General features: G+C 43.3%; 2 protein-coding genes and 1 long non-coding RNA gene across 3 annotated transcripts; all 3 read right to left on the reverse strand.

The window, feature by feature from the left end:
- Nucleotides 1–4339: 4339 nt before the first annotated feature.
- LOC118982029 (uncharacterized) lies at nt 4340–6040 on the reverse strand. Its single transcript, XR_005065457.1, has 2 exons — nt 4634–6040; nt 4340–4529 (listed from the first exon to the last, which is right to left on the reverse strand). It is a non-coding gene; the product is annotated as an uncharacterized LOC118982029 (long non-coding RNA).
- Nucleotides 6041–6771: 731 nt separating this feature from the next.
- LOC118982028 (histone H2B type 2-F) lies at nt 6772–16115 on the reverse strand. The gene is made up of 2 exons (XM_037038933.1): nt 15055–16115; nt 6772–7923 (listed from the first exon to the last, which is right to left on the reverse strand). The coding sequence occupies exon 1, from the start codon at nt 15532–15534 to the stop codon at nt 15154–15156; it is 381 nt and encodes a 126-aa protein (XP_036894828.1). The 5' UTR covers nt 15535–16115; the 3' UTR covers nt 6772–7923; nt 15055–15153.
- Nucleotides 16116–16193: 78 nt separating this feature from the next.
- LOC118982027 (histone H3) lies at nt 16194–16905 on the reverse strand. The gene has a single exon (XM_037038932.1). The coding sequence runs from the start codon at nt 16903–16905 to the stop codon at nt 16495–16497; it is 411 nt and encodes a 136-aa protein (XP_036894827.1). The 3' UTR covers nt 16194–16494.
- Nucleotides 16906–24185: the final 7280 nt, after the last annotated feature.

Here is a 24185-nt window from a genome sequence, read left to right on the forward strand (position 1 = left end):
ATGGGTTCTTGGGTGCCCCCCAGTACAGGCCTGCCTGCCTGTTCCCCAAGCCTGAGAGCTGGGACTGATCAAGGCCTGAGACCACCTCACACTTTCTCCAGGTGGGTGCCCAGGCCTCACGTTTTTCTCCAGGGGCAGGGTGCCCTGTCCTTGGCCTTTGGCCCTATAGGTTTAAGGGTTCGCTCCTCTTTATTTTTATTTCATCTCAAACTGGAGACACGAGCTACATGTGGTTGTTGAGCACTTTCCGGCTAGTGTGACTGAGGAACTAAATTTTTAATTTTGCTTAATTAATTTGAACTTAAATAGTCACATGTGCCTAGTGGCTACTGTACGGGGTGGTACAAATCTAAAGGATGGAAGTGATCCCAATTACGCCTTTATTCAGCTAAGCAGACTGGGCCCTGCAGAAGCGTCGATGGATTCTGGATATGACTGCCAGCTCAACTAAGTAGTAGCCACAATAGCCACGGCAGCCCCACTAGAGAAAATCAGTGTGGCCTCAGGCACGTGATATGTGACCAATGATGTGTATTCTTTTCTGTCTGAATTACAAATTTATATTCACATGGAATGTACAGTATACAATATACAGTTTTGTCCCAGAGCTAAGCCGACTCACCCTCATCTTTATCATCCTGCAGAACTTCATATTAATCCATTACATTGATGGCATTATTGTTGTAGACCGCTCTGCCTGGTTCTAGGAATTGTGGCGAAGGGTGAGGGACGACCTCTGGAATGCCAGCCGCAGGAGACAAAGCTTGTCTCTGGTAGCAAACGCTGCCTCAGTTTCCTCTCCCTGCCCCCAAAGCTTGGTCGGAAGTCAATGATGGGTAAGACCCCTCACAGCGGGGGGGCAACCTAAGCCAGACGAATTCACTTGGGAGACCTTCATGGAAGGACTGGGGCAGGGGGCTGCAACAAAGAGGGAGCAATGGACTCTTGCCCTACCTTCCCCTGCTTTGACAAAGCCTGAGTCCCCTGTCCTCTGGGAGGAGCGCTTTCTGGCTCTAATCCCCTTAAACCTGAATACCTGATGGGGAGGGGTGCAGCTCCTTGCCTTACTAGAGCGAGTCCTGAGAAACAGTCTGGCATCACAAAGACTTCCTGATAAACCTGTGAAATCTGCTCTGCTAAGAGTACTTTCATTCATATGTTAAGGGTTCGAGCAGGAAACCCTAAAACTCCGTTCCTGACAGACTCTGACTCATACTAAGCCCTCAGATTTCTTTGAAATGTTATTTACTGTTTGATTCTTGCCACCCTGTATTCCTGTGAATTACAACCCAATAAAAGCCCCTGGAGGAGGGAGCTCAATGCCTTTTCCCCTGAGAAACTGGCCACTGCTCACAGCCTTTTTCCTATGGGAAAATGGCCACTTCTCCCCTGCCCCTCAAGCAGATCACATCATGTCTCAGTCATGGTTACTCTCATCCGTGGCAGCTGGGGGTACTTTCGAGGAAAGTCGTCCCCACACGTTATGTTAATCAGGCCAAATGAGCAAGGAGTGGCACCAGCACACAGGAGAAACTTGGTGCTCCAGGGGCTGGGAGATAGACTCTGAAAGATTCAGGGAGCTACCACATCCGAAAGTCCAGCAGTCAGGGCCTCGCCTCAAAACCATATTATCGCATCCTGTCCCCCCTACCTCAGAGAAATCACAGCACTTGGTGGGCCTTTCCGGGCTTTACAAGCAGAGTATTTCATGTGTGAGGATCCTTATTGGGCCCATTTCGGGTAACGTTGGAAGGCTGGCAGCTTTGAACAGGACCTGGAGCACCAAAGAGTGTATAGATGTAGGTATGCATAAAACAACTCCATCTCTGAGCCTGCAATTTCATTTCATTTTTAAATTCCATGCTTTGACCTCTGACCCACCTCACTGTCCTTATCAAAGCCTTCTGGTTGGCGATTATCTGTGTTCCCTCAAATGGAGTCATAAACATTTTTGTTACTAATGGTTGGAATGGCAGGACCACCAAACCAGTGACAGTATTTGTTATAAGCCATCGCCTATCACAAGACCACCAGAAAGTATGGCGTGCACTTCACTCTTGGTTTCTTTGTCTCATCAATCATTAGTGCCTGAGTTACAATACTAAAATAAAAAATAAAAAAAAGGTACGGCAACAGGAATCTGTAGTGGAGAATCTGTGTAGACTGCTGGGTCATCTGTTCTGCTCCAACCCAATATTCCTATAAGTAAATCACTCTATAATGAATTGTATTATCGTCTATGGAGTTGCCTGCTTCATTTGTCCGTCTTAACATACCTTGTCATTATGGTGGCCATTACAACTCTGCCCCACCATGGGACAAAAGGGCTTTCAGTAGGTCAAAGCTGGAATGCAGGGAGCCTCTACCACTCGGGCCAGATAATGCAGCAAACCTCGTGGCACTGGGAGTATCGGGGGAGAGAAAAGGTGCTGCGCAGAATCTGGCAAGAGCCAGCTGGAGAAGCACAGTGCAATCCCCCTGTGATTCCGGAGCAAGGCTGTGCCACCTGCAACAGAGATGCCTTTTGAAAAACAACTTTTAGTGTGCTTTCGGGCCCTGGTAGGGACAGAAAAGTTTTTTTGTTTTATTTTGTTTTTAATCACTAGGTGGCAATGAGGACAGAATGAGCTAGGTATAGTTAGATCTTCCAAGTCATAAGGTCAGTGTGGCCTAGTGACAATTTAACAAGAATAGTACTTTTGAGACCAAGCAGGACAAAAGGGCACAAACAAACTGTGTGAGCAGGCAGCTCAGGCACCCATGGCACCCACCAGCACCTTTGGTTACATGGGCATCCCTTATGACCAGCTGAAAGGGGAGGAAAAAAGTTTTAAATGGACCGATTCAATATGAGGCTGCAAATTGAAAGTTTACAGCAACTCACAGGAGGCCTTTAAAGGTAGTGGTGAGTCGAGTCATCCCAACTGGCCAGGTTTCAGGTGGAAAGCTTAGTCACCCACTTCGTGCATACAGAGAAATCACCCCAGGTGAGACTATATCCACCCTCCAGATGGGGGCAAATGCCGTGACTGGCTGATCAAGGCACACAGAAGGAAGATTAGAAGAGTAAGAATAGGGACGTCTGTGGTGGAAGTCTGTGGGTGGGCACATGGCAGTGGGCTCGAAGTGTGAAGATCTTTTTATCACCCATTAAGCAGAGAACATCTCCCAAGTAAGAGACACTCAGCGTAATGGAAACAGAAGCAGACGAGCTACAGACGAACTACACATGGCCCAACGCCATGGACTCTCACCAAGGCTCATGCAGCTAGTGCTGCTGCCAAATAGCAGAGACCAAGGCTGAGCCTCTGCTGGGATTCTTTACCTCGAGGATACCACCTGCTACCTGGTATCCCATTGGCTGCACTGGGCCCCCTCCATCCTGGAAGGGCCATCAGTTTTTTTCTCGCAGGAATCCACATGTACTCCAGGTATGGATTTGCCTTTCCTGGCCCACCCCCGGCTCAGACAGCACACTCTCCAGGGGCTTTCAGAGTGCCCGATCCTCAGGCATGGAGTCCTGCACTGCAGAGTATCTAACCAGGCCAGCAGGAGTGAAAGTGCAGGAGCGGCCGTGACCACCGGACTTGGGCAGATCATATACCGCACCACCCAGAAACTGCCGACTGGCCAGTCTACAAGAGTTGGACAGCCTGCCGAAAAGACAACTGGAAGATACAATGGAGGTGCCATTCTCCAGGATGCCATATATTCACTGTGACTCCAGTAGAAAGAATATATGGGTCCAGGAACCATGGAGTGGAAGGGCAAGCCAACTTACTGTTGCTCTTCACCAAGAGCAACACAGTAAGGTGAAAACTTGAAATGTATGCCTTGGCTGGTGTGGCTCAGTGGATTGAGCCCTGGCCTGTGAATCAAAGTGTTACTGGATGGATTACCGGTTGGGGCACATGCCTGGATTGCGGGCTGAGTCTCCAGTGGGGGCACATGTGAGAGAAAGCCACACACTGATGTTTTTTTCTCTCTCTCTCCTTCCCTTCCCCTCTCTCTAAAAATAAATAAACTATTTAAAAAAATTAAGGTCAGATTTTAGAATTTTACTAGTTAGCAGTAGAAGCAAACTGCTTGAGGGAATCAAGGTCCAAACCATCAACTTCCCTGTGCACTCTTTCATTATATTGCACAGCCTAAGAAAATGCCTGCAGTAAATGTTCAAAACTGGTTCTCCTTTTCCACCTACTCTTTCCCACACACCCTTTTCCCAGTTTACAAAAGAAAGGCATCTCTCTCACCCATCCCAAGTCATGATACATCACCCTGGTAGTAAAGAAAAAAAATCTGAGTGTACCAAAGCCACAAAGGCACTGTAAGCCAGAGGTAAATATTTGAGTCTTTCTTTATGTGATACTCATGGGTGTTAGGGGCAAAGCTATGTGTTAGAAGTGGATACACTGGCCCATGTTGAGATGTTCTGAATCCTGGTCCATAGTATAGGTAGGGCAGAATTTACAACGACTTTCATTTCAAGACCTTCCCTCTTCTTTATACTATCACCAAAAAGTGCTTGGCTGTGGAGGAAGAGTCATAAGAATGAGGCAAAGAGAGAGTAAGTAAGAAATACTGATAATGGCACCTTACTTTATCTAGGCAACAAACATGCATAGCTCTATACCTGATCTATTCATCTGTGAATTTGGCTGCATCACAATAGGCTAGGGTATGTATGTCTACAAGTAAAAGGAATACATTGAAGATAAATTGGTGTTTTATATTTCCTCAAATAATTTAGAAGAAATTGTTTCATTCATTTACCCCCCCACCAGCCTCCCCCACAAAACTGAATATTGTAAATCCATATTCAGTTTTCTTAGTTCACAGGTTTGCTTGCCATTAATCGATCATTAATATTCTATTGTAAGTCAGCTACTTAAGAAAGTCATTAATACGTTTTTTTAGCTCCACAGTAACCTAGTGGCTGGAACCTGGCTGCGAGATGGACAGGCCACTGTGGTAGCTCTCCGACCAGTGTGGTCCGGGGTGCTCGGACCGTGTCCCGCGGAAGGTCGCTGGCGCCACCCTGCGGTCCGCACATTGAGACCTGAGTTCGTTAAGGAGGCCGCTGGGGGGCGCGCGCGAGCGCGAGGACCCAGCTGAGCAAAGCTGACAGGCGCACCCTTTCCACAATCTCCCCCAAGGCCCCGCGAGGAATTCTTGCTTCCTTAGAGCGGGCAGGAGCAAGAAATAGGTGCTAGAGTGCGTTGGCGGCATCTGCTGTGCTGGCAGAGGAAAGCGAGGGGTCATGGGCATCCGATTCCTTCCGGTACCGAAAAGAGCTTCCAACTCTGAACGGGCCCCCCCCCGCCCCCAATATCTTGCCTTGTTTACTCGGGCAAGGCAGGTGTGAGAAGCCACCTCCTGCGTGGGCTGGGCCCGCAGCAACAGGAGAGAAATATCGCGGGAAGCCATAGGCAATGCCTGCGGCGTCTTAGGCCAGGGCCCGGGCGGGTGGAGGGTGGGGGCGGTGGGGAGGGGAGTGCGGGAGGAATCCGATCGGCCATCTCGCGCAGGGGCTGCTGGGAGGTGCAGAGGGAGTGGGTTGAGCGCTCAGTCTGGCCTCCGTTGAAGCACGGCCTAGGTGACCGCAGCAAGGGGAGGATCCCGGGACCCGAGATCTGGGCCCTAGGGCAGGGACTACAGAAAGAGGCGGTCCCGGGCAGCGGCCGCAGGGAGGGAGCAGGTGAAGCGTGCGGAATGGCAGCCCAATCAGGTACAGGCCGAGTTCCTACTGGTCCTTCCACCATCTGATCTCCGGGCCGGCAGAGGCTGCAGGCCATTGTGCAGCGAGCCTCTAGGCTCTTCAAGGGCTTCTCTGAAATGCACTGGGGAACCACGGGGCTTCTCCCTCACGGGTACAAGGCCTCTTTTATCCCAGATGACAAGTTTCCAGGACTGAGAACAAAGGCCTGGAGGAGACTGATGCAGCTAGTAGGGAGGCCACCCCCGGGTGGGTGGATGAGTTTGGGGGATGGAGGTGAGTTCTTCCTTTTTGCCCTCAGATTTAGCAGGGACAATACCCAGGGCTGGTATTGTCCCTGGACAATATTGTCCCTGGCCGGTATTGTCCCTGGACATACCCAGGCATCATTTGAGAGGCTCCTGGTTCACCCGGAAAACCCCAGGGCTTCCAGACCTAACACCACCCCTGAGTAGAGTGTTTTGGAAAACAGGCCACTGGTTGTGAGGAGAGTGGATCAATTGTTTCTCCTGTTGCAGCCCCCCTAGGGAGAGCCCTAAAATTCATTCCAGGACCATAGTAGTTTCTACAAGAGTGCAGACCCATTCCGAACACTCAGAGGATTCCTAACAAGAATGAACCCCTGAAGTGGCTGGCCTGGTTTGGGGTAAAACAGAGTTGCATCCAGTCTGGGTCTTTCCTGGCTCCCTTAGCCAGTTGGGAGAAACTTCAGCGCCTTCTGGACTTAGGAATTTCCCTGCCCAGGAGCCAAAGATGGCCAGACCTGCCTTGGGATTCCAAGCAACTGCTGGAAGGGGGGTTGACAGTCCTCACTGCCACCAGGCTTATTTGCAGACAGACCCCCAGAGACAGTAAGGGGGCAACAGTTGAGAAGCAAGGAAAACAGAAATCCAGGTGCGAGGGAATGGTAACTTAGATTAGTGTGGTGGTAGTTGAGATGTTGAGAAGTGGTCACATTTAGAATGTATTTTGTAGGAAATGCCAAAAAAGCTTGCTGATTGGTTAAATGTAGGGAATGTGGGAAAGAGGAATCGGGAACAACTCCTAGAGAGGAGTAGCAATAAGCAAAAGTTTTATATTGGGCATCTAAAATTCCTATTTGACATTTTAGTTGCTCACAGAAGAAGCCTGGACAAGAGATAAAAATTTGAGAATCAAACACCACATATGTGGTGTTCGGAGTCATAGACAAAGTAGAAGAGACAGTGAAAACAGAAAGTACAGATAGAAAATGGAAAAATGGTCTAAGGTTGAACCCTAGAACCTGCAAATCTTAAAGGATGCGTAAATGATTTAGCAGCAAAGGATGCTGATGAGGAATTGCTGATGAGGTAGAAGAAATGGAAGTGTCTGAAGAAAGAGTGATCAGCTACATCAAATTCTCCTGTGATACTGGATTTGGAATGGGATTGCATTAAGTCTGTATATCTTTGGAGGGAGGGAGCATCATTATAATACTGACTTTTATCATTCATGAACATGACATAACCCCATTATTTATATCATTGTTAATATCTCACAAGTTATTTTCTTTCTAGAAATTTTATCATTTTGTGGATTTCCAGGTTTGTCATTTTTGTGAGTTACTATAAGTGGTATTGTTAGAAGCTTAAGAAGTAATTATTATCAACTTCATTGTTATAATAGTGTAAACACCGAAAGACCATAAGAGAACTATATATTAAGCTTGGCAGGATGTCAAAAAAAATGCTGAAGTTGAAAATCCGGGCCTCCATAATAAGGTGGTTCTTTAGGGTCAGACTTCTTCTTCATTAATGCAGTAAAATGGGAGCCAACAGAATTGTTGCTGTCCTTCCTTTAGTCCTCATTTCTTGCTTCGTTTCTAAATATGGGGTCAAAATCCCCAAAGGGTAAGTAGCTCATCTCCCTGCCTTCCCCTCTCATCTCCATATCACACTAAGCACGTAGTGCTCCTTAACCCTTAGAGAGGATAGAAAATAAATTGTGCACAGGGAGCGTATGGTAAAGGGAGAGATTCCCAAACATGGTCTGTGATTTAATGGAGGTAAAATATCTCTAAGAAACACTAGAAATAACTGGTCTACACATTCTGGAGAAATAAACTTCCCACAGGCGGTGCTCTCGGAGAAGGTAATTTAACGTGGAGGAAGCATTGACAGGGTCCCCAGTAAAACAGCGATCGGGTGGAGTCCGGCTGTGACTTCTTCTGGAAGGGCAGATAAAGCCTTGGAGAGAAGAAATAGGCATTTACAACAAGTTTCTAGGCACCATAGTTACTTTGGAAAATAATCATTTTCTAACTTTAATTGAATCACATGTTAAAATTTCTTAGGCTTTGTACAGAATAAACTACAATTGAAATCTTTACCCTACACTTAATAGCTCCTTAGACTGCAGTTTCTTACCCCAATTATCTCTGATTCCACTTTGAAATCTTGTATTGTGGCCCCATAATACCTAATTTTTACAGATGATTTGTTTGTACCAAACACTTTTATTTAACTTGCAGGGGTTAACAACTTAATATCTCTCAGTGTCATTGCCTCATAATATAAGCAGGTGGCTTTTAATCTTTTATCATTGTCTTCATCAACTTTACATAACATAAATATCATCTCTCCCCTCAAAGTCTGGTAAAATTGTCTGGGCCTGGTGCTTTTTCAAGGGTAGCTATTTGCCTATCTTTTCAGTGTCTTCTATAGCTATATTTTATTCAGATAGTCTATTTTTCTTAGGGCAAATTTTATCATTCATATTTTAAATATTTGTATATATTTTCAAAAATATCTATCAAATATACATACCAATTTCAATGATCTTCTATGTCTCATGTTGCTGATAGTTGCATACTGTTTCAGTACTAATTTACTTAAGAATTAACCCATTATTTTCTTTCAAAGAACCAGATTTTTGTTTTCTCTCTTAATTCTACTTTAAGAGACCTGGGGACCTGGCCTACAGCCTAGGCCTGTACCCTGACTGGTACTCAACCTACAACCTGTTTCACAGGCTAGCACTCTGTCCAATGAGCCACACCAGCCAAGGCTAAAGTCACCTTTGAAAGGGAAGAGATTTCAGACCATCCATGAGATTCAGGAAAATACAATAGGGCAGCTGATGGCAATTAGGAGAGTGGGAGTGGGGAAGTATAATCTATTCCATTGATTTCTGTTTCTTTCCTCCTTTATTAGCTTTTTGGTTGAAAGCTTAATATACTATTTTTAATAGTTCTATTTCCCCATAAGTAAAATTTAAAGCTATGATTTTCTTCTGATCTCTTAGCATAGGTTTTAATGTATGGCGCTCTATTTCTAAAAAGTGTTTAATTTTATTGCGATATCCCCCTTTAACCCATGTGCTTTTCTTTAATAGTATACATCAAGGAGAGCATTTTCAGTTATTTCATTGCATTATGATGAGTGAATGTGTCTTGCATGGTTTCAGCTTTTTCCAGCACTTGTTCAGCTTTCATTGGCCATCTCACACGTGGTTAGTTTCTACCAGTGTTCCATGTGAATTTCCATGTGAATTTCCATGTGAATTTCCACGTGAATTTCGGAATAACGCACTTTTTCAATTTTAAATATAGTTATGATTAATCTTGGTAACTGTGTTCTTCAAATCCTCTACATCAATGAGTTTTAGTCACCTTGATCTGTCAGTCCCTGAGAAAGGTATATCTATATTAACATATAACCACTGATTTTGGTTTTGTTTTTTTTTAAGATTTTATTTATTTACCTTTAGAGGGGAAGGGAAGGAGAGAGGGAGAGAAACATCAGTGTATGGTTGCCTCTTGTGAGTCCCCTGCTGGGAACTGGCCTGCAACCCAGGCATGTGCCCTGACTGGGAATCGAACCGTGATCGTGTGGTTCGCAGGCCTGTGCTCAATCCACTGAGCTACACCAGCCAGGACACTGATTGTTAATTTATTAAAAACCTTTGTATGCACATTCATCTGAATATATGCATGGGTGTATGTCTAAGAGCAAACAATTTATGATCACTTACTGAATTGCTGCTTTTGGGATTGAAATATCCGAATTTTATCATTCATATTTTAAATATTTGTGAATATATATTTTTTTAAATGTATACAAATATCCAAAGAGGAAATATCCAAATATCCCTCTTCTAGTGCTTTTTATACATATACATATATGAGGTCTGTCTGGAAAAAGTCCAGCCATTGTTAATATAGTGAGAACGGTTGGTTTGCACATTGATGAAACCTGGCAGCCAAGGAGAGTTTCACTGGAATGCACATGCGTAAACAATGACAACTTCACTATACTAGTCAGTGGGGGCAGTAGATACTCTTGAGGGAGCATGTGTACTGTGTGGTTGTCACAATGAATCTACATCAAATTTTGCATTAAGCTTGAACATTTCCCCACAGACACTATTTGGATGATTCCAAAGGCCACAGCTGTGGGCAACTGGTGATTGGCAGCTTCATCACAACATACCTGCTCGTTCATCACGTCTCATGCACAGTTTTTTAGCAAAACATCAAATCACCCAGGTGACTCAGCCCCCTTACAGCCCAGATCTGACACCTTGCAACTTCTGGCTTTTCCCAAAACTAAAATCACCTTTTTTTTTTTTTAATTTTTTAGATTTTATTTATTTATTTTTAGAGAGAGGGGAAGGAAAGAGGGAGAGAAACATCAATCAGTTCCTTCTCACTCCCAGCTGGGGACCTGGCCTACAGCCTAGGCATGTACCCTGACTGGTACTCAACCTACAACCTGTTTCACAGGCTAGTGCTCTGTCCAATGAGCCACACCAGCCGAGGCTAAAGTCACCTTTGAAAGGGAAGAGATTTCAGACCATCCATGAGATTCAGGAAAATACAATAGGGCAGCTGATGGCAATTAGGAGAACTGTGTGAGATCCCAAGGTGCCTACTTTGAAGGGGACTGAGGCCTCATTGTGCTATGTATAATGTTTCTTGTATCTTCAATAAATGTTTCTGTTTTTCATCCTGTGGCTGGATATTTTTTGGACAGACCTCGTATATTGTTTATATATATTTAAACCTATGCTTTTCTAACAACTTCTAGAGTAATAATATCTATATCCTCTTCCTGAATATAATGTAATTCTTACTTAGCTTGTTCATTTCTCTTCACTCTTGTCAACCCATGACAAATAGCCTAGAATTTGAATTCCTGATTTAAAAAAAAAATTAATGGGGAGGGGTAGCCACACCAAAAGATGCCCGTATTTGCGGTCACTCTAGTAGTTTTGAGCTCTTGTTTCTTCAAAACTGTAAGTAAAATGTGGAGCAGAGAACATAAATGTAAAATCTTTTGTGGTCACATGCTTACCTAAACAAAAATCTTAAAATCCAAACTTGAATAACTAATCAAAACGGAGGAGAAATTTCAGTACAGACCTGATGGATTCAATAAATCAGTGCTTCTTGTGTGGCCCTGATTATCACATTGGTACCTGTATCTGACCTCAGAACACTTTACATCTATCATTTATGGCACGTTTCTTTTAAATTTGTATTGCAGGTAATTTGGTATGTGTAGCATATCTTGTTAGTTGAACCTTTGGTTCATCTTTCTCCTACCACCTGATTTCTAATTTCTTAGTTTTCTGTTACTCCATTATAAAATTAGCTAGATGAATAAAGACCAATTGTTCTAAGACTGAAACAATTTTTTTTAGAATCTAAACTTATATTTAGGAAATATTTCACTGGCCACCTTTGCTTCTGGTATCCCACATCTTCCTCTTAGAATTTTTTCTTATTCTTGATGGAATATAACTCCAGAAATTCTTTCAAAAGAGTCTTAAAAATTAGCCACACTTAAATGGTGGTTGGATTGGATATAGAAATTTAGTTTCTAAATTATTTTCCCTAGATTACAAAAATACTGGCTTATTATCTTCTCACATATACAGCATTGCAAAATAAGGAGTCTGATATAAACTTGATTCCTATTTCTTTGTAAGAATTTTCCCAGGGTGTCATCTCCTTAACTCTTGTGTTACGAAATTTATCATTAGGTCTCTAGGTGAAGGTCCTTTTAATTTACCTTTCTATGCTCAGCATTTAACAGGACCTCACAGTCTGAGGATGTATGTAACTATGTATTGTATAGATTCTATAAAATAGTCTTTAAAATTTTTTCTGCAAGAAATTTTCTGTATGGCCACTTAGGCTGTCCACTGCACAACTTTGGGGATACCACTCACAAAGTTTATCATTTAAATAGCTCCAATTGGAACATTATTCAGTAGGTCTGTATGTTATTTCTTACATTATTTTTATTCTTTCCTCACATTCTTATTGGATAAATTTTGTAACATCTGAATCTATCCATTTAACTTTTTTTCTTATTTTCCATCTTTATATCTTTTTACATGCTTTTGGGGGAAGATTTCTGGCCTTCCTCTTTCAGCTCCCGTATTTTCTTGTAGCTATTCCTATTCTATTTTGTATTCAATTCTCTTGTTGAATTTTTGTATCAATATCCACATTTTAAATTTCTAAGACCTTTAAATAATTGTTCTTGAACTTTTCTCTCATCTGCCAACTTTTTTTTTTTTTTGGTCAATTTTCTCTAAATTAGAGGTGGAAGATGGGAGAAATGCAACATGTGTTTAGTACACGATCTTGAATTAGTAGATATTACCACTGGTACATCAGAGATGCAAAAACTGGCCTAACACTCGACAGGACTTCCCTAGTAACAACAACAGCTAACATTGGAAATGTTTATTGTCAAGTCTAAGCATTTTTACATGTATTTACTCTTTACCTTTCCTAAAAGCATTATGAAGTCAGCATTACTATTACTCCCAATTTAAAGATGAAGACACAAACAGAGAAAAACTTGCCTTAATCTCACTGATAAAGAGAAGGGCTGGAGTACAAACTAGATGCTTTTTCTAAAGAGACTGCTTGACTTTTGGATCACTTTTAGGAAATGCACCCATTTAAAAAGTGAAATATTTGTCTAAAAGACATCACAGAAGATTAAACTGTCATTTTTAGAGATTTCTAGACATACCATAGTCCACTGACTAATCCTTAAAAAGATGACTTTACCAATCTGGATGACATTTGACCTAACCAGGCAAACCAATTTCTACACTTGCACTGCCTGCTTTCTGGACCTGTTATTTAAAGCTCCTCATCTTAATCCCAACCCCCTTTTTCGTCTGCTGAAATGCCCTTCCCTCCTCATCCTGCTTTACAGCATTGGGAAAGCAGCACCTCACACAGGCTGCAAAAGCTCCACTCTAATCTCATGTTTTGGCCACAAAGCTACATTGGCTGAAGGGAAGCTATAAAATGCCCTACTTTATCTGCCCCTCTCAGGATTTTTAAATCTCTAACACGAGTTTTAACTGGGTCAATTATTAAAGGCACTTAGAAGAATGTTCCAGCTTGAAGGAGCAAGAAAAAAATGAAGGACAGGATAGGCAGATTTATCGGCATTCTTGAACCTTCCATTCTCAGATCAATTTGGGTTCTACGTCTATGGCCTGGGCAGTCAGTCAACAAACTTTCAATGAGAAACTATTTTATAATAGGCATTGAAATAGACTTTGTGGAAGATTCTAAGTACCCAAAGAAAACAAACACAAGAAAAACAATGAAAAAGATAAGGAACAAGGCTACACAATATTTCAAAGCTACATGGTTGTGAATGCATTGTGCAAGGAATAAAACCTTAAGAGAAAAGGACAGACTTCCCTGTGAACTAGAATGGGATGGGAAGGCTTTACAGAGTGAGATTTGAGCACGATTCTAAAGAACTAACAGGTTGATAGGGTTTGAATTGTTTGAAGGACAACTGATTACAGAAAAAAGATATGACAGAAGCACAAAGAGATGTTTAAGACAGATGTATAAAATGGAGGACTGGTGGAAATGAGCAATCACCATTTGGTAGAAGGCCTTTAGTTTCAGGATAAGGGATTAGGATTTAATTTTAATGGATAATTAATGATTGCTTTTGATTAAGTGAGCAAATTGATGATGCTCTAACACTTCAAAAGACTGAGAAATATTGTCCTAGTAGTTAAGAGAGCACCTAGACTTTAAGAATCTAGGTGAGACCAGACATAACTCTCTTCAACTTTGACTGTAGATAGTAGAACACCTTGGCCTTCTCATTTCTTGAGTGAATTCTCCTATCACAAGATGACTCACTGAGAAGTCCAGTTTACCAGTGAGAAGCAATTTATTACAGTCCAATTTATGCAACTTTTAACTGGATGTAAATTTAAACTCCTAAGTTGTAATTTAGTCAAATTCATTTTAAGCACAAGATTGACTTGTAAATTCCTCCAAATTTGTCAAGAATGGCCTCATTTCAAGGCCTGTCAAGTGAATTGGAAACTTTTAATTTACCTTTGCCTTGAGGGTAGATTTTATTTGGTAAAATGTCAATAAGCCTTTGTCAGAAATAGCCTTATGCAAGTTTTGAACAAGAGGTCCTTAAAAGCTCACCCCATGTGTTAACTGTGGACTTTTGTACATCATACCCTCGAAACCCTATTAAGAAAAACAAAACACCTGGGAACACTAAAAACGACCTCCTTTCCACCTCATCAGGAAGGTTCAGGAGAGGCACCTGGACGTTTCAGAAGCACAAAGGTGGTTCTTCCCCTGCAGAGTTGGGAAGCCTGTACTGCTGCTCAGCTTTCACCAACAGCAATATTGGCTGGGTAGGAGTGAGGGCAGGGAAGGCTTGATCAAAGTAAGGACTAAGTAAATTCTGAAAGGGATTTGGTTCCTGGGTTTCCCACACTACACAGGAGGGGGACCAGATTACCGGCCATCCTAGGAATTACAGGATACTTCCTATAGCAGCATCCTTGGCCTCTACCGGCTAAATTCAAGCAATGAGTACTCCTTTCCCCAGTGATGACAAGCATGTCTCTGGTTATTGCCAGATGGCCCATGGAGTGGGGGACAAAATGCCTGATAATTACTGAGCAAGAAAAACAGGATAAGGTGGCTACATCTGGACTCATTGGTCTTTTAGAAGCATGTTAAGTGGAGGTCTCCATCTGTACACGCTAGGAAAACGCTTCAACACTTATGAACACACTTAGGGACATGGAATGGCAAAAACCCTCACCACTCGAGTGTTGAAACAATGCCAACGTTTCAACTCGGGGTTCTGTGCACTTCTACTAAAATGCCAGTTAAGTACCGACCACTGAGAACAAACCACTTAATACCACCAAGACTCGTGCTACTAGACACCACTAGACTACAGAAGATTCCAGTTTTAATAGGCTGACTAGCCTTTATCACGTCCCAACCTTGCCCTAAACCCAAATACTGACCACGAGCCCGACCCACTTAACCAAAAGCTTACCAATCTTACAAGCGTTTACAGCTACTTCTTGTAATTGAAGTGGCTCTGAAAAGAGCCTTTGGGGTAAAAAGTAGCTGTTCTATCACGTTTCCTGCACAGTTACTTCGAGCTGGTATACTTGGTGACCGCCTTTGTGCCCTCGGACACGGCGTGCTTGGCCAGCTCGCCAGGCAGCAGGAGGCGCACAGCCGTCTGAATCTCCCGGGAGGTGATAGTCGAACGCTTGTTATAATGCGCAAGACGGGAGGCCTCGCCGGCGATGCGCTCGAAGATGTCGTTGACGAAGGAGTTCATGATGCCCATGGCCTTGGAAGAGATGCCGGTGTCCGGGTGAACTTGCTTCAGCACTTTATACACGTAGACGGAATAGCTCTCCTTCCGGCTGCGCTTGCGTTTCTTCCCATCCTTCTTCTGCACTTTCGTAACAGCTTTCTTAGAGCCCTTCTTGGGAGCAGGAGCTGACTTCGCAGGATCCGGCATTTCAGCGAGAAACAAACGACACTCACCAGTAGAACCAACCGCGAGTACAACAGAGTTAGCTGCGCGCTTCTTATAGAGCCTACATGCAAATGAAGACTCGCACAGTACTGAGTTTTCATTGGTTTACTTCCAACAGTGGCGTCATAGAGGTGGGGCTCATGTAAATAAGATACTGCTCGCTCCCCCTCAGTGGTCATTAGAACAAAAGTCTTGTTAGCCAATCAAAATGCCCCATTTCACAGTAACAAGTAAATCATGACAATGGATAGATTGCAGTTTGGAGGTCTTGTTTGCTGCTAGCTTTCACTTTCCAGGTAGGCTAATGTATGGGCGAGATCTATAGCGCCGGCTAGATACGTTAAGTATCTTATTCTTGCAGTTTTGCTCTGTGCATTTTATTTTAAAGTTCGAGGTATTATTTCCCTTAAGTTCCCTTTTTGGTTTGTGCTACCTGTATTATGCAGCGAGGAACCTACTACACTAGAAATTGGACATATACTTCTTAAACAACCAACAAAAAGCTTATTAAAGCTTAGTAATTTAAGTAACTGGTCTCTACCTCACGCCCGTCTTCGGGATCTTAGGCATCTACGAACCCATTACAATGTCTCTTACCCCATTCTTACCAGTTAAAATCCTAACCACCTGGGCAACAAGAATTTTAAGCGAACATCCAGCATGGCTCCAGAAACTACAATTTAAAACTTAGACAATCCAAAAATACTTTTGCTTTCCAAAAGATGTTACCTTCTGCATTCGTATTTATGCTAACATTTTGAGATAGCACCTTCGAGAATGTTACTGGTAGAACCAAATCAGGACTTTGATAAACGTACCATTACCCACAACACTGGTGTGTGATGTGATACGGCGTAACTGAAAATCCAGCACAGCACTTTTCAAAAAAAATGTGGGTGGCTCTGAAAAGAGCCTTTGGGTGTTTGCTGAAGCCGGTACATTTTAAGCCCGCTCCCCACGGATACGGCGAGCCAGCTGGATATCTTTAGGCATGATGGTGACGCGCTTGGCGTGGATGGCGCACAGATTGGTGTCTTCAAAGAGCCCCACTAGGTAGGCCTCGCTCGCCTCCTGCAGCGCCATGACGGCCGAGCTCTGGAAGCGCAGGTCGGTCTTGAAGTCCTGCGCGATCTCGCGCACCAGGCGCTGGAAGGGCAGCTTGCGGATCAGCAGCTCGGTCGACTTCTGGTAGCGCCGGATCTCGCGCAGCGCCACGGTGCCCGGGCGGTAGCGATGCGGCTTCTTGACGCCGCCCGTGGCCGGCGCGCTCTTCCGAGCCGCTTTGGTGGCCAACTGCTTCCGCGGGGCCTTACCACCGGTCGATTTACGCGCAGTTTGTTTAGTACGCGCCATGATGCCGCCGCTTTTATTCTACGTGGCTTAGACTAGCTTATTTATACACATAACCTCGCCTTGATTGGGCCAGAAAGCTACCAGGAACTTTCAGAACTGTGATCTCATTGGCTAGAATTCAGTCTTTACTGGATTAGATTCTTACGCTAATCTCTTTATAAAAAGATCTTCCTTTTAAATTGGCATCATTTTTTTTAGATATCATTTATTTATTTTTGGAGGATGGAAGGAAAAGAGAAAGAGGGGAAGAGAAACACCAATGTGTGGTTGTCTCACACGTCTCCTAAGGGGACCTGGCATGCAACCCAGGTGTGTGCCCTAACTGGGAATCAAACCAGCGACCCTCTGGTTCTCAGGCCCACATTCAATCAAATGAACTACACCAGCCAGGACTAAATTGGTGTGAATCTTATAAGAGCACATTACAAAGTGGTTTTGCACATCTGGAGCTTGTATTTTAACAGCTTTTTTAGAAATACAAGTATGCCTTCACATGGACTAGTGTAGGAGACCATTCTGCATGGCGTGGGCCCAGCCCCCAGTGGCAAACATTTACTACAGAGTAACATCCCAAAATCTGAGCTAAACCTTCCTAGGACCAGTGTAACCGGTTCAACCACTTTTGCCTCTTCATTTGCAAATATCCCTCTTCTGTGATGTCATTATCGGCATTGGTCCATTGTTTTCTGTAAAAGGTAGTCACCTAAAGCAACACGTGCATAGTAAATGAGGACCATCATGTAATGTGCAGCCTAATAAAGGCCAGTCCCGGCAAGAGCCAAGGCTTTGCTCCCCTTGGGAGAAGCTCCGCTGTCCCTTTTCCTCCACAGGACTCTGTAGTCTGTGTGAATGTCTCATTTCAACCATAATGACTCAGACACTGAAGGCCGGTTTCCACATCAGGCTGGGTTGCAGCCTGTATTTCCAGCCATGAGTTACTGTAACGCCTTTCCCACAGTTAATACTTAGTGCCTGACACTTCGCTAAGCGCAATATGACTGAGGTTCAGCAAAACAATAGTTAATGTGAAGGAACCAAAAGTTTAATTTGCATTTACCTGACTTCAGAATCCGTGCAAGGCCTATGCTGACCTGGTGGAACTTGCAGCATCGTCCTCCTCTCTGTATCCTTTTCCCGCTGGAATGCTGTTCTCTCCTCAGTCCATTTGAATGATCATGTACGTGTTACAGATGAAACCTAAATGAAGGAAGATAAGACCAGAAATACTGATTCCTCCCTTACAGTGGTGAATAGTTTCTAAATAGTCCAATTACACTTCAGTCAGACTAAAAGTTAAAGATTCAAGACAAATAAACTATTCATGGATTACTAAATCGCCAGCATATGTCCTTCACTAAGGCGTTTTCTAATGCTTAAAAGCTTTCTCTACAAGGAAATTGAAGATCAAAGACCTTTTCATTATTTCATATGCTTTGAAGTATTGCTCAGAAAATTGCATGCCATAAAACAGCACTTAGGTAAGGTTACTAATGCTTAAAGTTGTAATAAATACAAAACTTTGAAACAGCTGCCTATTTTATTGAAAGAGCACTGAATCCAAACCTTGTAAAAACTCAAACCTGAGAACTGGAGCAAGCCAAAAAAGCTTACAGCTTACCTTGATGTCAATATGGATGGTTGTCTTCCCGCAGAAGTCAAAGTGAAATAAGTGATTGTGAGCGGATTTCCTGAACACTAAAGACAATGTAGCAATTTGGTGTCTTTGTGTCTCCACAAGCCCCCAGGGCAGCAGCAATCTCCTATCCTAGGGGAAAGATCTCGAATGTCAGGCAAAATACACCTGATGTGAACAGCTGTTACGCCTTCCTGTGGTGGTTTGTAACAATGCCTTACATGTATAGAGCACGAATCAGTATTTTCAAATTCTTCTCTATGCACCATCACATTTAATCACACAACTCTGTGAAATAGATGTTATTTTCCTCATTTTACAGATAAAGAAACAGCCTCAGAGAAATTATGGTGTGTCTCAGATAGTAACCAGGCCTGCATAATATTCTAAAGTGAGAGAGTGAAATGATAATGGATTTCCAGTTTCATCAGACTTGGAGTACCTTTTAAAACTTTCATGACAGGATGAACTTTCCTGTCATGTAATCACATCACTTAATGTTTCTCAAACTTCTTCCACTGAACTATTCCAATCAGAAGAAATTATGGCATCTAGGTGACAGCCCAAAGCAGCTTGCCCAAATGTCACATTTCTTTGCAATGTTTTGGGTTTGTTTTGGCGGGAGTGGGGGAGGCGGGGGTTGTTCTATTTTGTAATGTATGCACTGTTGGCTATGTATGCACTTTATATTTTAAAAAAAGATGTTCAAGCTGTGTATTCATATAGAATCCAAAAGTCATGGAATTTATTTTACCTTTAGGATATAGAAAAAAGAAAATCCCAAGACTCTTTCTCTGGCTTAATAAAGGAATTGTATAGGAATTTTTACTCTTCAGAAAAGAGATGCAAATTTAAATATTAATTCCAGGACAATAAATCGAATACAATAATTAATCAAAATAGTCAACTTCTAAGAAGTATAGGTATTACTGGACAGGGACCAGCCTGGAGCGGGTCTGCCTCAGTCCGGCCTGTAGTGTGTGAGTTCTTGACTTTGTGTAGGAAAGACTTCACAACAGGAGTCCAGGTGATTTTGAGAGTACATTTATTAAGGCCGGGACAGTAAAACAAAGGAAGGACTCGGGGTAGAAGTAACAGGAGAGAGCCGAGGCGTTGCTCTGCTTCGGCTCCCTAGAAAAGTTACAGGAACGGAGCGGTGAGCCAGCAGGGCTGCTTTTAGCTCACAGGGAAATGAGAGAAAACACGGGGGCTCGGAGACAGGATCAGGGGGAAGCTCAGGTCCAGCTGTGGCTGCCCAGTGATCCCCTGGCTGCAGGTCTCCTGGGGACCCTTGGACTTTGGGAGGAAAAAGTTCACGCCCAGGAAGGGGGAGGGGCGCGCTCCACAGCTAGCCGCCCTGAGTCTTTGTCCTGAGGGCTTTGTGTCTTTTTTCTGTGGGTGAGAATCATAGGGGAAGCTGTCAGCAGAACATTCATTAGCTTTTCAGGTGCGTCTTTCATGCTGATGCGTCAAAATGAGCATATACAGGGGTGTGGGAAGATTCTTTGGTCTGTTACACTGTTTTTATCTTGGGTCTGTCTGGCTTTTAATGGGGTTTTTGTTATTTGTTCCCCTGACTTCATCTGACCTTGGTTTTAACTGGCACCAGTGACATTAACTGGGTGTCTGTTCTCTCTTTTCCCAGACCAGAGAGATTTCAGCTTGGTGTTCTCTGGTTAGAGAGGAGAGATACAAACTATTCACTCTCAAATGTTCTTGGTTCCTGGAGAGAAGGTCTTGCAAATCATCAGCTGGCTATAAGTTGCTTAAACTGTTTGGCCTTGTTTAATTTTCTTATCTCAATTTCCCTATTCTACTTGCTCAGGAATTTTCCTAGCTTTTCACCATCCTGTCACATAGGTAACACTACTCAAAATATAACAAACTGTAGAGTGTGGTTGCCTTAGAAATCACTTTGAATAACAGAATTCACGTCCATGTTAGTTCAGTTTCACCTCGTCTCCACATTGGTAAATATAGTGGTATTTCAGTGATATTTCTCAATAGCTGCTTTATCAGAAGCAAGTTTATAATGCAGAAGAACCTTTGCTTTGCTGCAGCTGTGGGGAAGAGGGAATATTTCTTCCTAATCCTTCTGAAGTTTCTTTCGCCATAATTAATAAGAATCAGCAGTTTCAAGATTAGGCACTGAAATTTTATTATTCAGCACTGTGACGGGGGAAACACAGGCCTGAGAAGCTTCAGATTTACCGTAGGAAATTAGCAGGCAAAAGAAAATGTTTTACAGGTGAATTATTAGGTTCCTAATGTTTTATATGTTCACAGGTTTGTTGTTAATACAAAAGTAATGGACTAAATTAAGATATGTGTCCTGGGAAGACAGTTTGTACTTAATCTTTGATTCAAGTACCCTCAGGGCTTCAGGTCCCACCAAGATGAGGTCAGATGCCTGATTCCCTTTTGTCTTGAGTGGCCTGCAGCCCTGGGCCAAATTGAGAAGGCACAGGATTTTGAGCTTCGTTTATTATCCCATTCTGAGACAACTCATTCCCTTAACATACTGCTCATTGGATTAAAAACTTCCCCTTCATTCCTTAAGTACTACTGCCTGTACTATACAGTGGGGGGTGGGTACAAGAGAGGGAGAAAGTTATCCTCCAGCCTCTTGGGGTCCCTGGCTGGATCTGAAAATTAAACTGCCAAAGACAGATTAACAGGAGAAAAACGCACGAACTCATTGCATATGTTTTACGTGACACAGAAATCTTCATAAAAAAAATGAAGATCTGAAGAAACAGTTATACTTGAATATTTTTGTGCTAAGTTTAATGCAGCGTGGGCAGTCTGTAAAAATGAGACGGGTTACAGATTATGAGGTAAATATAGGAACCTGGGGGAAACTGCAAGGCCTGTTGGGGCCCTTCTGTGTGTCCTTTGCCTTTAAAAATAGGGATGCTCCTTTCCTCTGGATCTAGGGAAGGCATCTCACATAAGAGGGTTTTATGACCTGTTTCAGGGGAGAAAATCCATGGGAATACCACTTTAATATGGAAGGTGCCACATTAAAATATTTAATATGCTAAGGGGCCATATTTTGGTGTAGCACATCCTGTACCCCATCCGTGGCAGAATATGACCTGCCTAAAATATGCCATTTGGGCATAAGGATTATTGTGAGCTACAAGCACTTGAAGAACAGCAGGTGCAAAGCTGACAGAAACCTCAAATGAATCTTGTTAAACTAACCCTTACCTTCCTGGTCGCTTTCCCACTGTTAATGCACCAATTCAAACCCTGTTGCCATGTTACATTTTCCCGATTGAGTAGTCTGTGTCCAATTCAGTGTGTAAGTGTTCAGCTCTAACGGAGTCTTTGACCTTTACGAGGGCTCCCATGGCAAGTAAAACTGACAGTACATAAGTGTATATGGTTCCTCCCGTTAATGTCTCCCATCAGTTTAATTCTCAGGCCCAGCCAAAAACTCTAACAGCAGAAGTGAAATTTCACCTTCCCTATAGCAGCTATGAGTTTAATGGGATGCAGAACATGTTTCCCCCAAACATGCCACTTTGGTAAATTGATTTTGAGCTGAAGGAACTTGAGAAACAGCCAATGCAGAAAGGGCTCTCTGACCTGCCACTTTTATCTAAAAGTAGCTCATAAAATGTCCCACGTGAGAGATACCCTTCCAGTCCCAGGAAGAGAAGAATATTCATTACATCAGAGGCACAGAATCGACATCAAAATGGAGCTGTACCAACCAACCTACTACAATACCCCGTATCCTCCATGACTTACCCCCATGTACCCTGGCTATTGTCCCACTATTTGCTGCCCCAGCCCCAGCCTCAGAATCACGGTTTTGTTGTAGAAGGATGTACACACTTGGGGATCAATGGGCTCTTCAGGTCTTAATTTCCTTCTGAAGGCTACTGTGTACAAACACAAACATTAAAATTTGTATGCTTTATTCCTTTTGCTCAGTCTTATTTCATTCTTTAGCCCAGGCAATGGAGTTTGGTTGGGGGGAACCTGTCTTTAGTCAGACAGGGGGAGTTCAAAAGTGTGTCCTGGCATTTGTTTTTTTTAAGTACCTATGGCCCCCCCCAAAAAATCACTATACCAAAGCACCATTTTGGTTTGGCATGTCCTGAACTCCTAGTCTTATTTTGGGGTGGCATCTTCTACTACCCCTCAACATCTGTGAATTTCAAGGTGTTGTTTTAAACATGTGATGTACAGTGGTATCGTTCAGTGAACAGATGGAGGAAAGGGGTAGGCGTGAGGGAATACACCTTCTCAGTCCCCATGGCAGTTGCACCTTAGAGATTTGCATTTTAAATTTTGACTTTTGGAGAGTTTGACTTCTGAGTTTAAAAATGAGTGAAGAACAACCGCCGGGATCTGGATAAAAACACCGCTTTGAAATCCATGACTACACATTGGCATACAGAAGCCAAAGGTGAGATGAAAGAAGGCACACAAGATGTTTGAATACATGAATAAATAAATGAAATAAGAGAATCCTTCCTCAGAAAAACTCTGCTTCTTTATGATGGAGAAACCACATCTTCTCATGGATTTGCCTCCAGAAGACCCTGGCAATGAACATGGTATCCGTAAGGACCCCAGTCAACTTCACAGGGCAGTTTCTGGTAATGACTCCATGTGGAGCAGGTGTCCTTCCTCTTGAGAAACCCGTTTCAGCAAACTTCTGGGCTCTGTGTGGGGCCTCAATTTGAAATCAAAATCCTGGCTGAAAAGAGTCGATTTTAGAGATCTAGAAAGAGTTACCGGATATCGTTGAATCTTCTTTATCTATTCTTCTGTCACCAGAAGTTTGGATGACAGTACAGCGGATTCACTGACCTCCAGAAGTTTTGGCAATATAATTGTTATATGCAAATTGCGAGTGAAAGGAGTCCACAGAAACTGAGAGCAACTTGATGGTATATTTATTGGCCAAGTTTTAACCTGCGCAGGGGCGAACTTCCCAAATGAGACCGCAGTCCCGCGGCTACGCAGAGCCGCCAAAATGGAAGTCGCGCCTGGCTTACAGACTGTTGGGTTTTTATAAGAGCAGGCAAGCAAGCTGGGGATACAGAAGCAGATGTAGCGGTTAGCTATTGGCTCGATTGAACAAAGGCAGAGGTTTTGATTGGTGGGGGCTCTTGTTGGCGGGCAAACCTGAGTGGTGAGCAACTGTCATTAACGCCTTAAGATTAAGCAGGCTCTTTATCTCCATTCCCCAGTTCCTCTAACCTTCCTTGGCGCCTTAGGTTATTAGGGCAGTCTGGCAGCTCTTACATTCCCTCCTTCTCTTCTCCATTAGTCAAACCTTTGACTTTTCTTTATTTGGGATGATCAGGGGTCCTAGGACGGGGGCTAGGAAGGAGAGAAGAGTGTCCTGCCACTAGGAGGACGCTCCTGTCCTGGCCCTGGGCCATAGTCAAGCCTATTTATGCATTGTAAGTTTTCTTCAACTGAGCCACTTTCATTATTTTTCTCCTCCTGTGATTAACTATTAGGAGGGGTTCTGAGATTCCTTTCTCTTTCTGGAATCATATAAAGGACAATGGACGAAGGTCTCATCTTCTTATAACTACTTCAGGCTGGACATGGACGTCGTCCTACCTACCCTTGGGTCAGGGGTACCCTGAAAGAGGAGGAGGTGGGTGCAGCACAG

The sequence above is a fragment of the Sturnira hondurensis genome, unplaced genomic scaffold (assembly GCF_014824575.4).
Source record: "Sturnira hondurensis isolate 20B ecotype Veracruz unplaced genomic scaffold, ASM1482457v3 Scaffold0024822, whole genome shotgun sequence".
Lineage (NCBI taxonomy): Eukaryota > Metazoa > Chordata > Mammalia > Chiroptera > Phyllostomidae > Sturnira > Sturnira hondurensis.

What these genes read in the sequence shown, in the direction of transcription:
- LOC118982028 (XM_037038933.1), bottom strand. Translation starts at nt 15,534, where the DNA reads ATGCCGGATCCTGCGAAGTCAGCTCCTGCTCCCAAGAAGGGCTCTAAG.
- LOC118982027 (XM_037038932.1), bottom strand. Translation starts at nt 16,905, where the DNA reads ATGGCGCGTACTAAACAAACTGCGCGTAAATCGACCGGTGGTAAGGCC.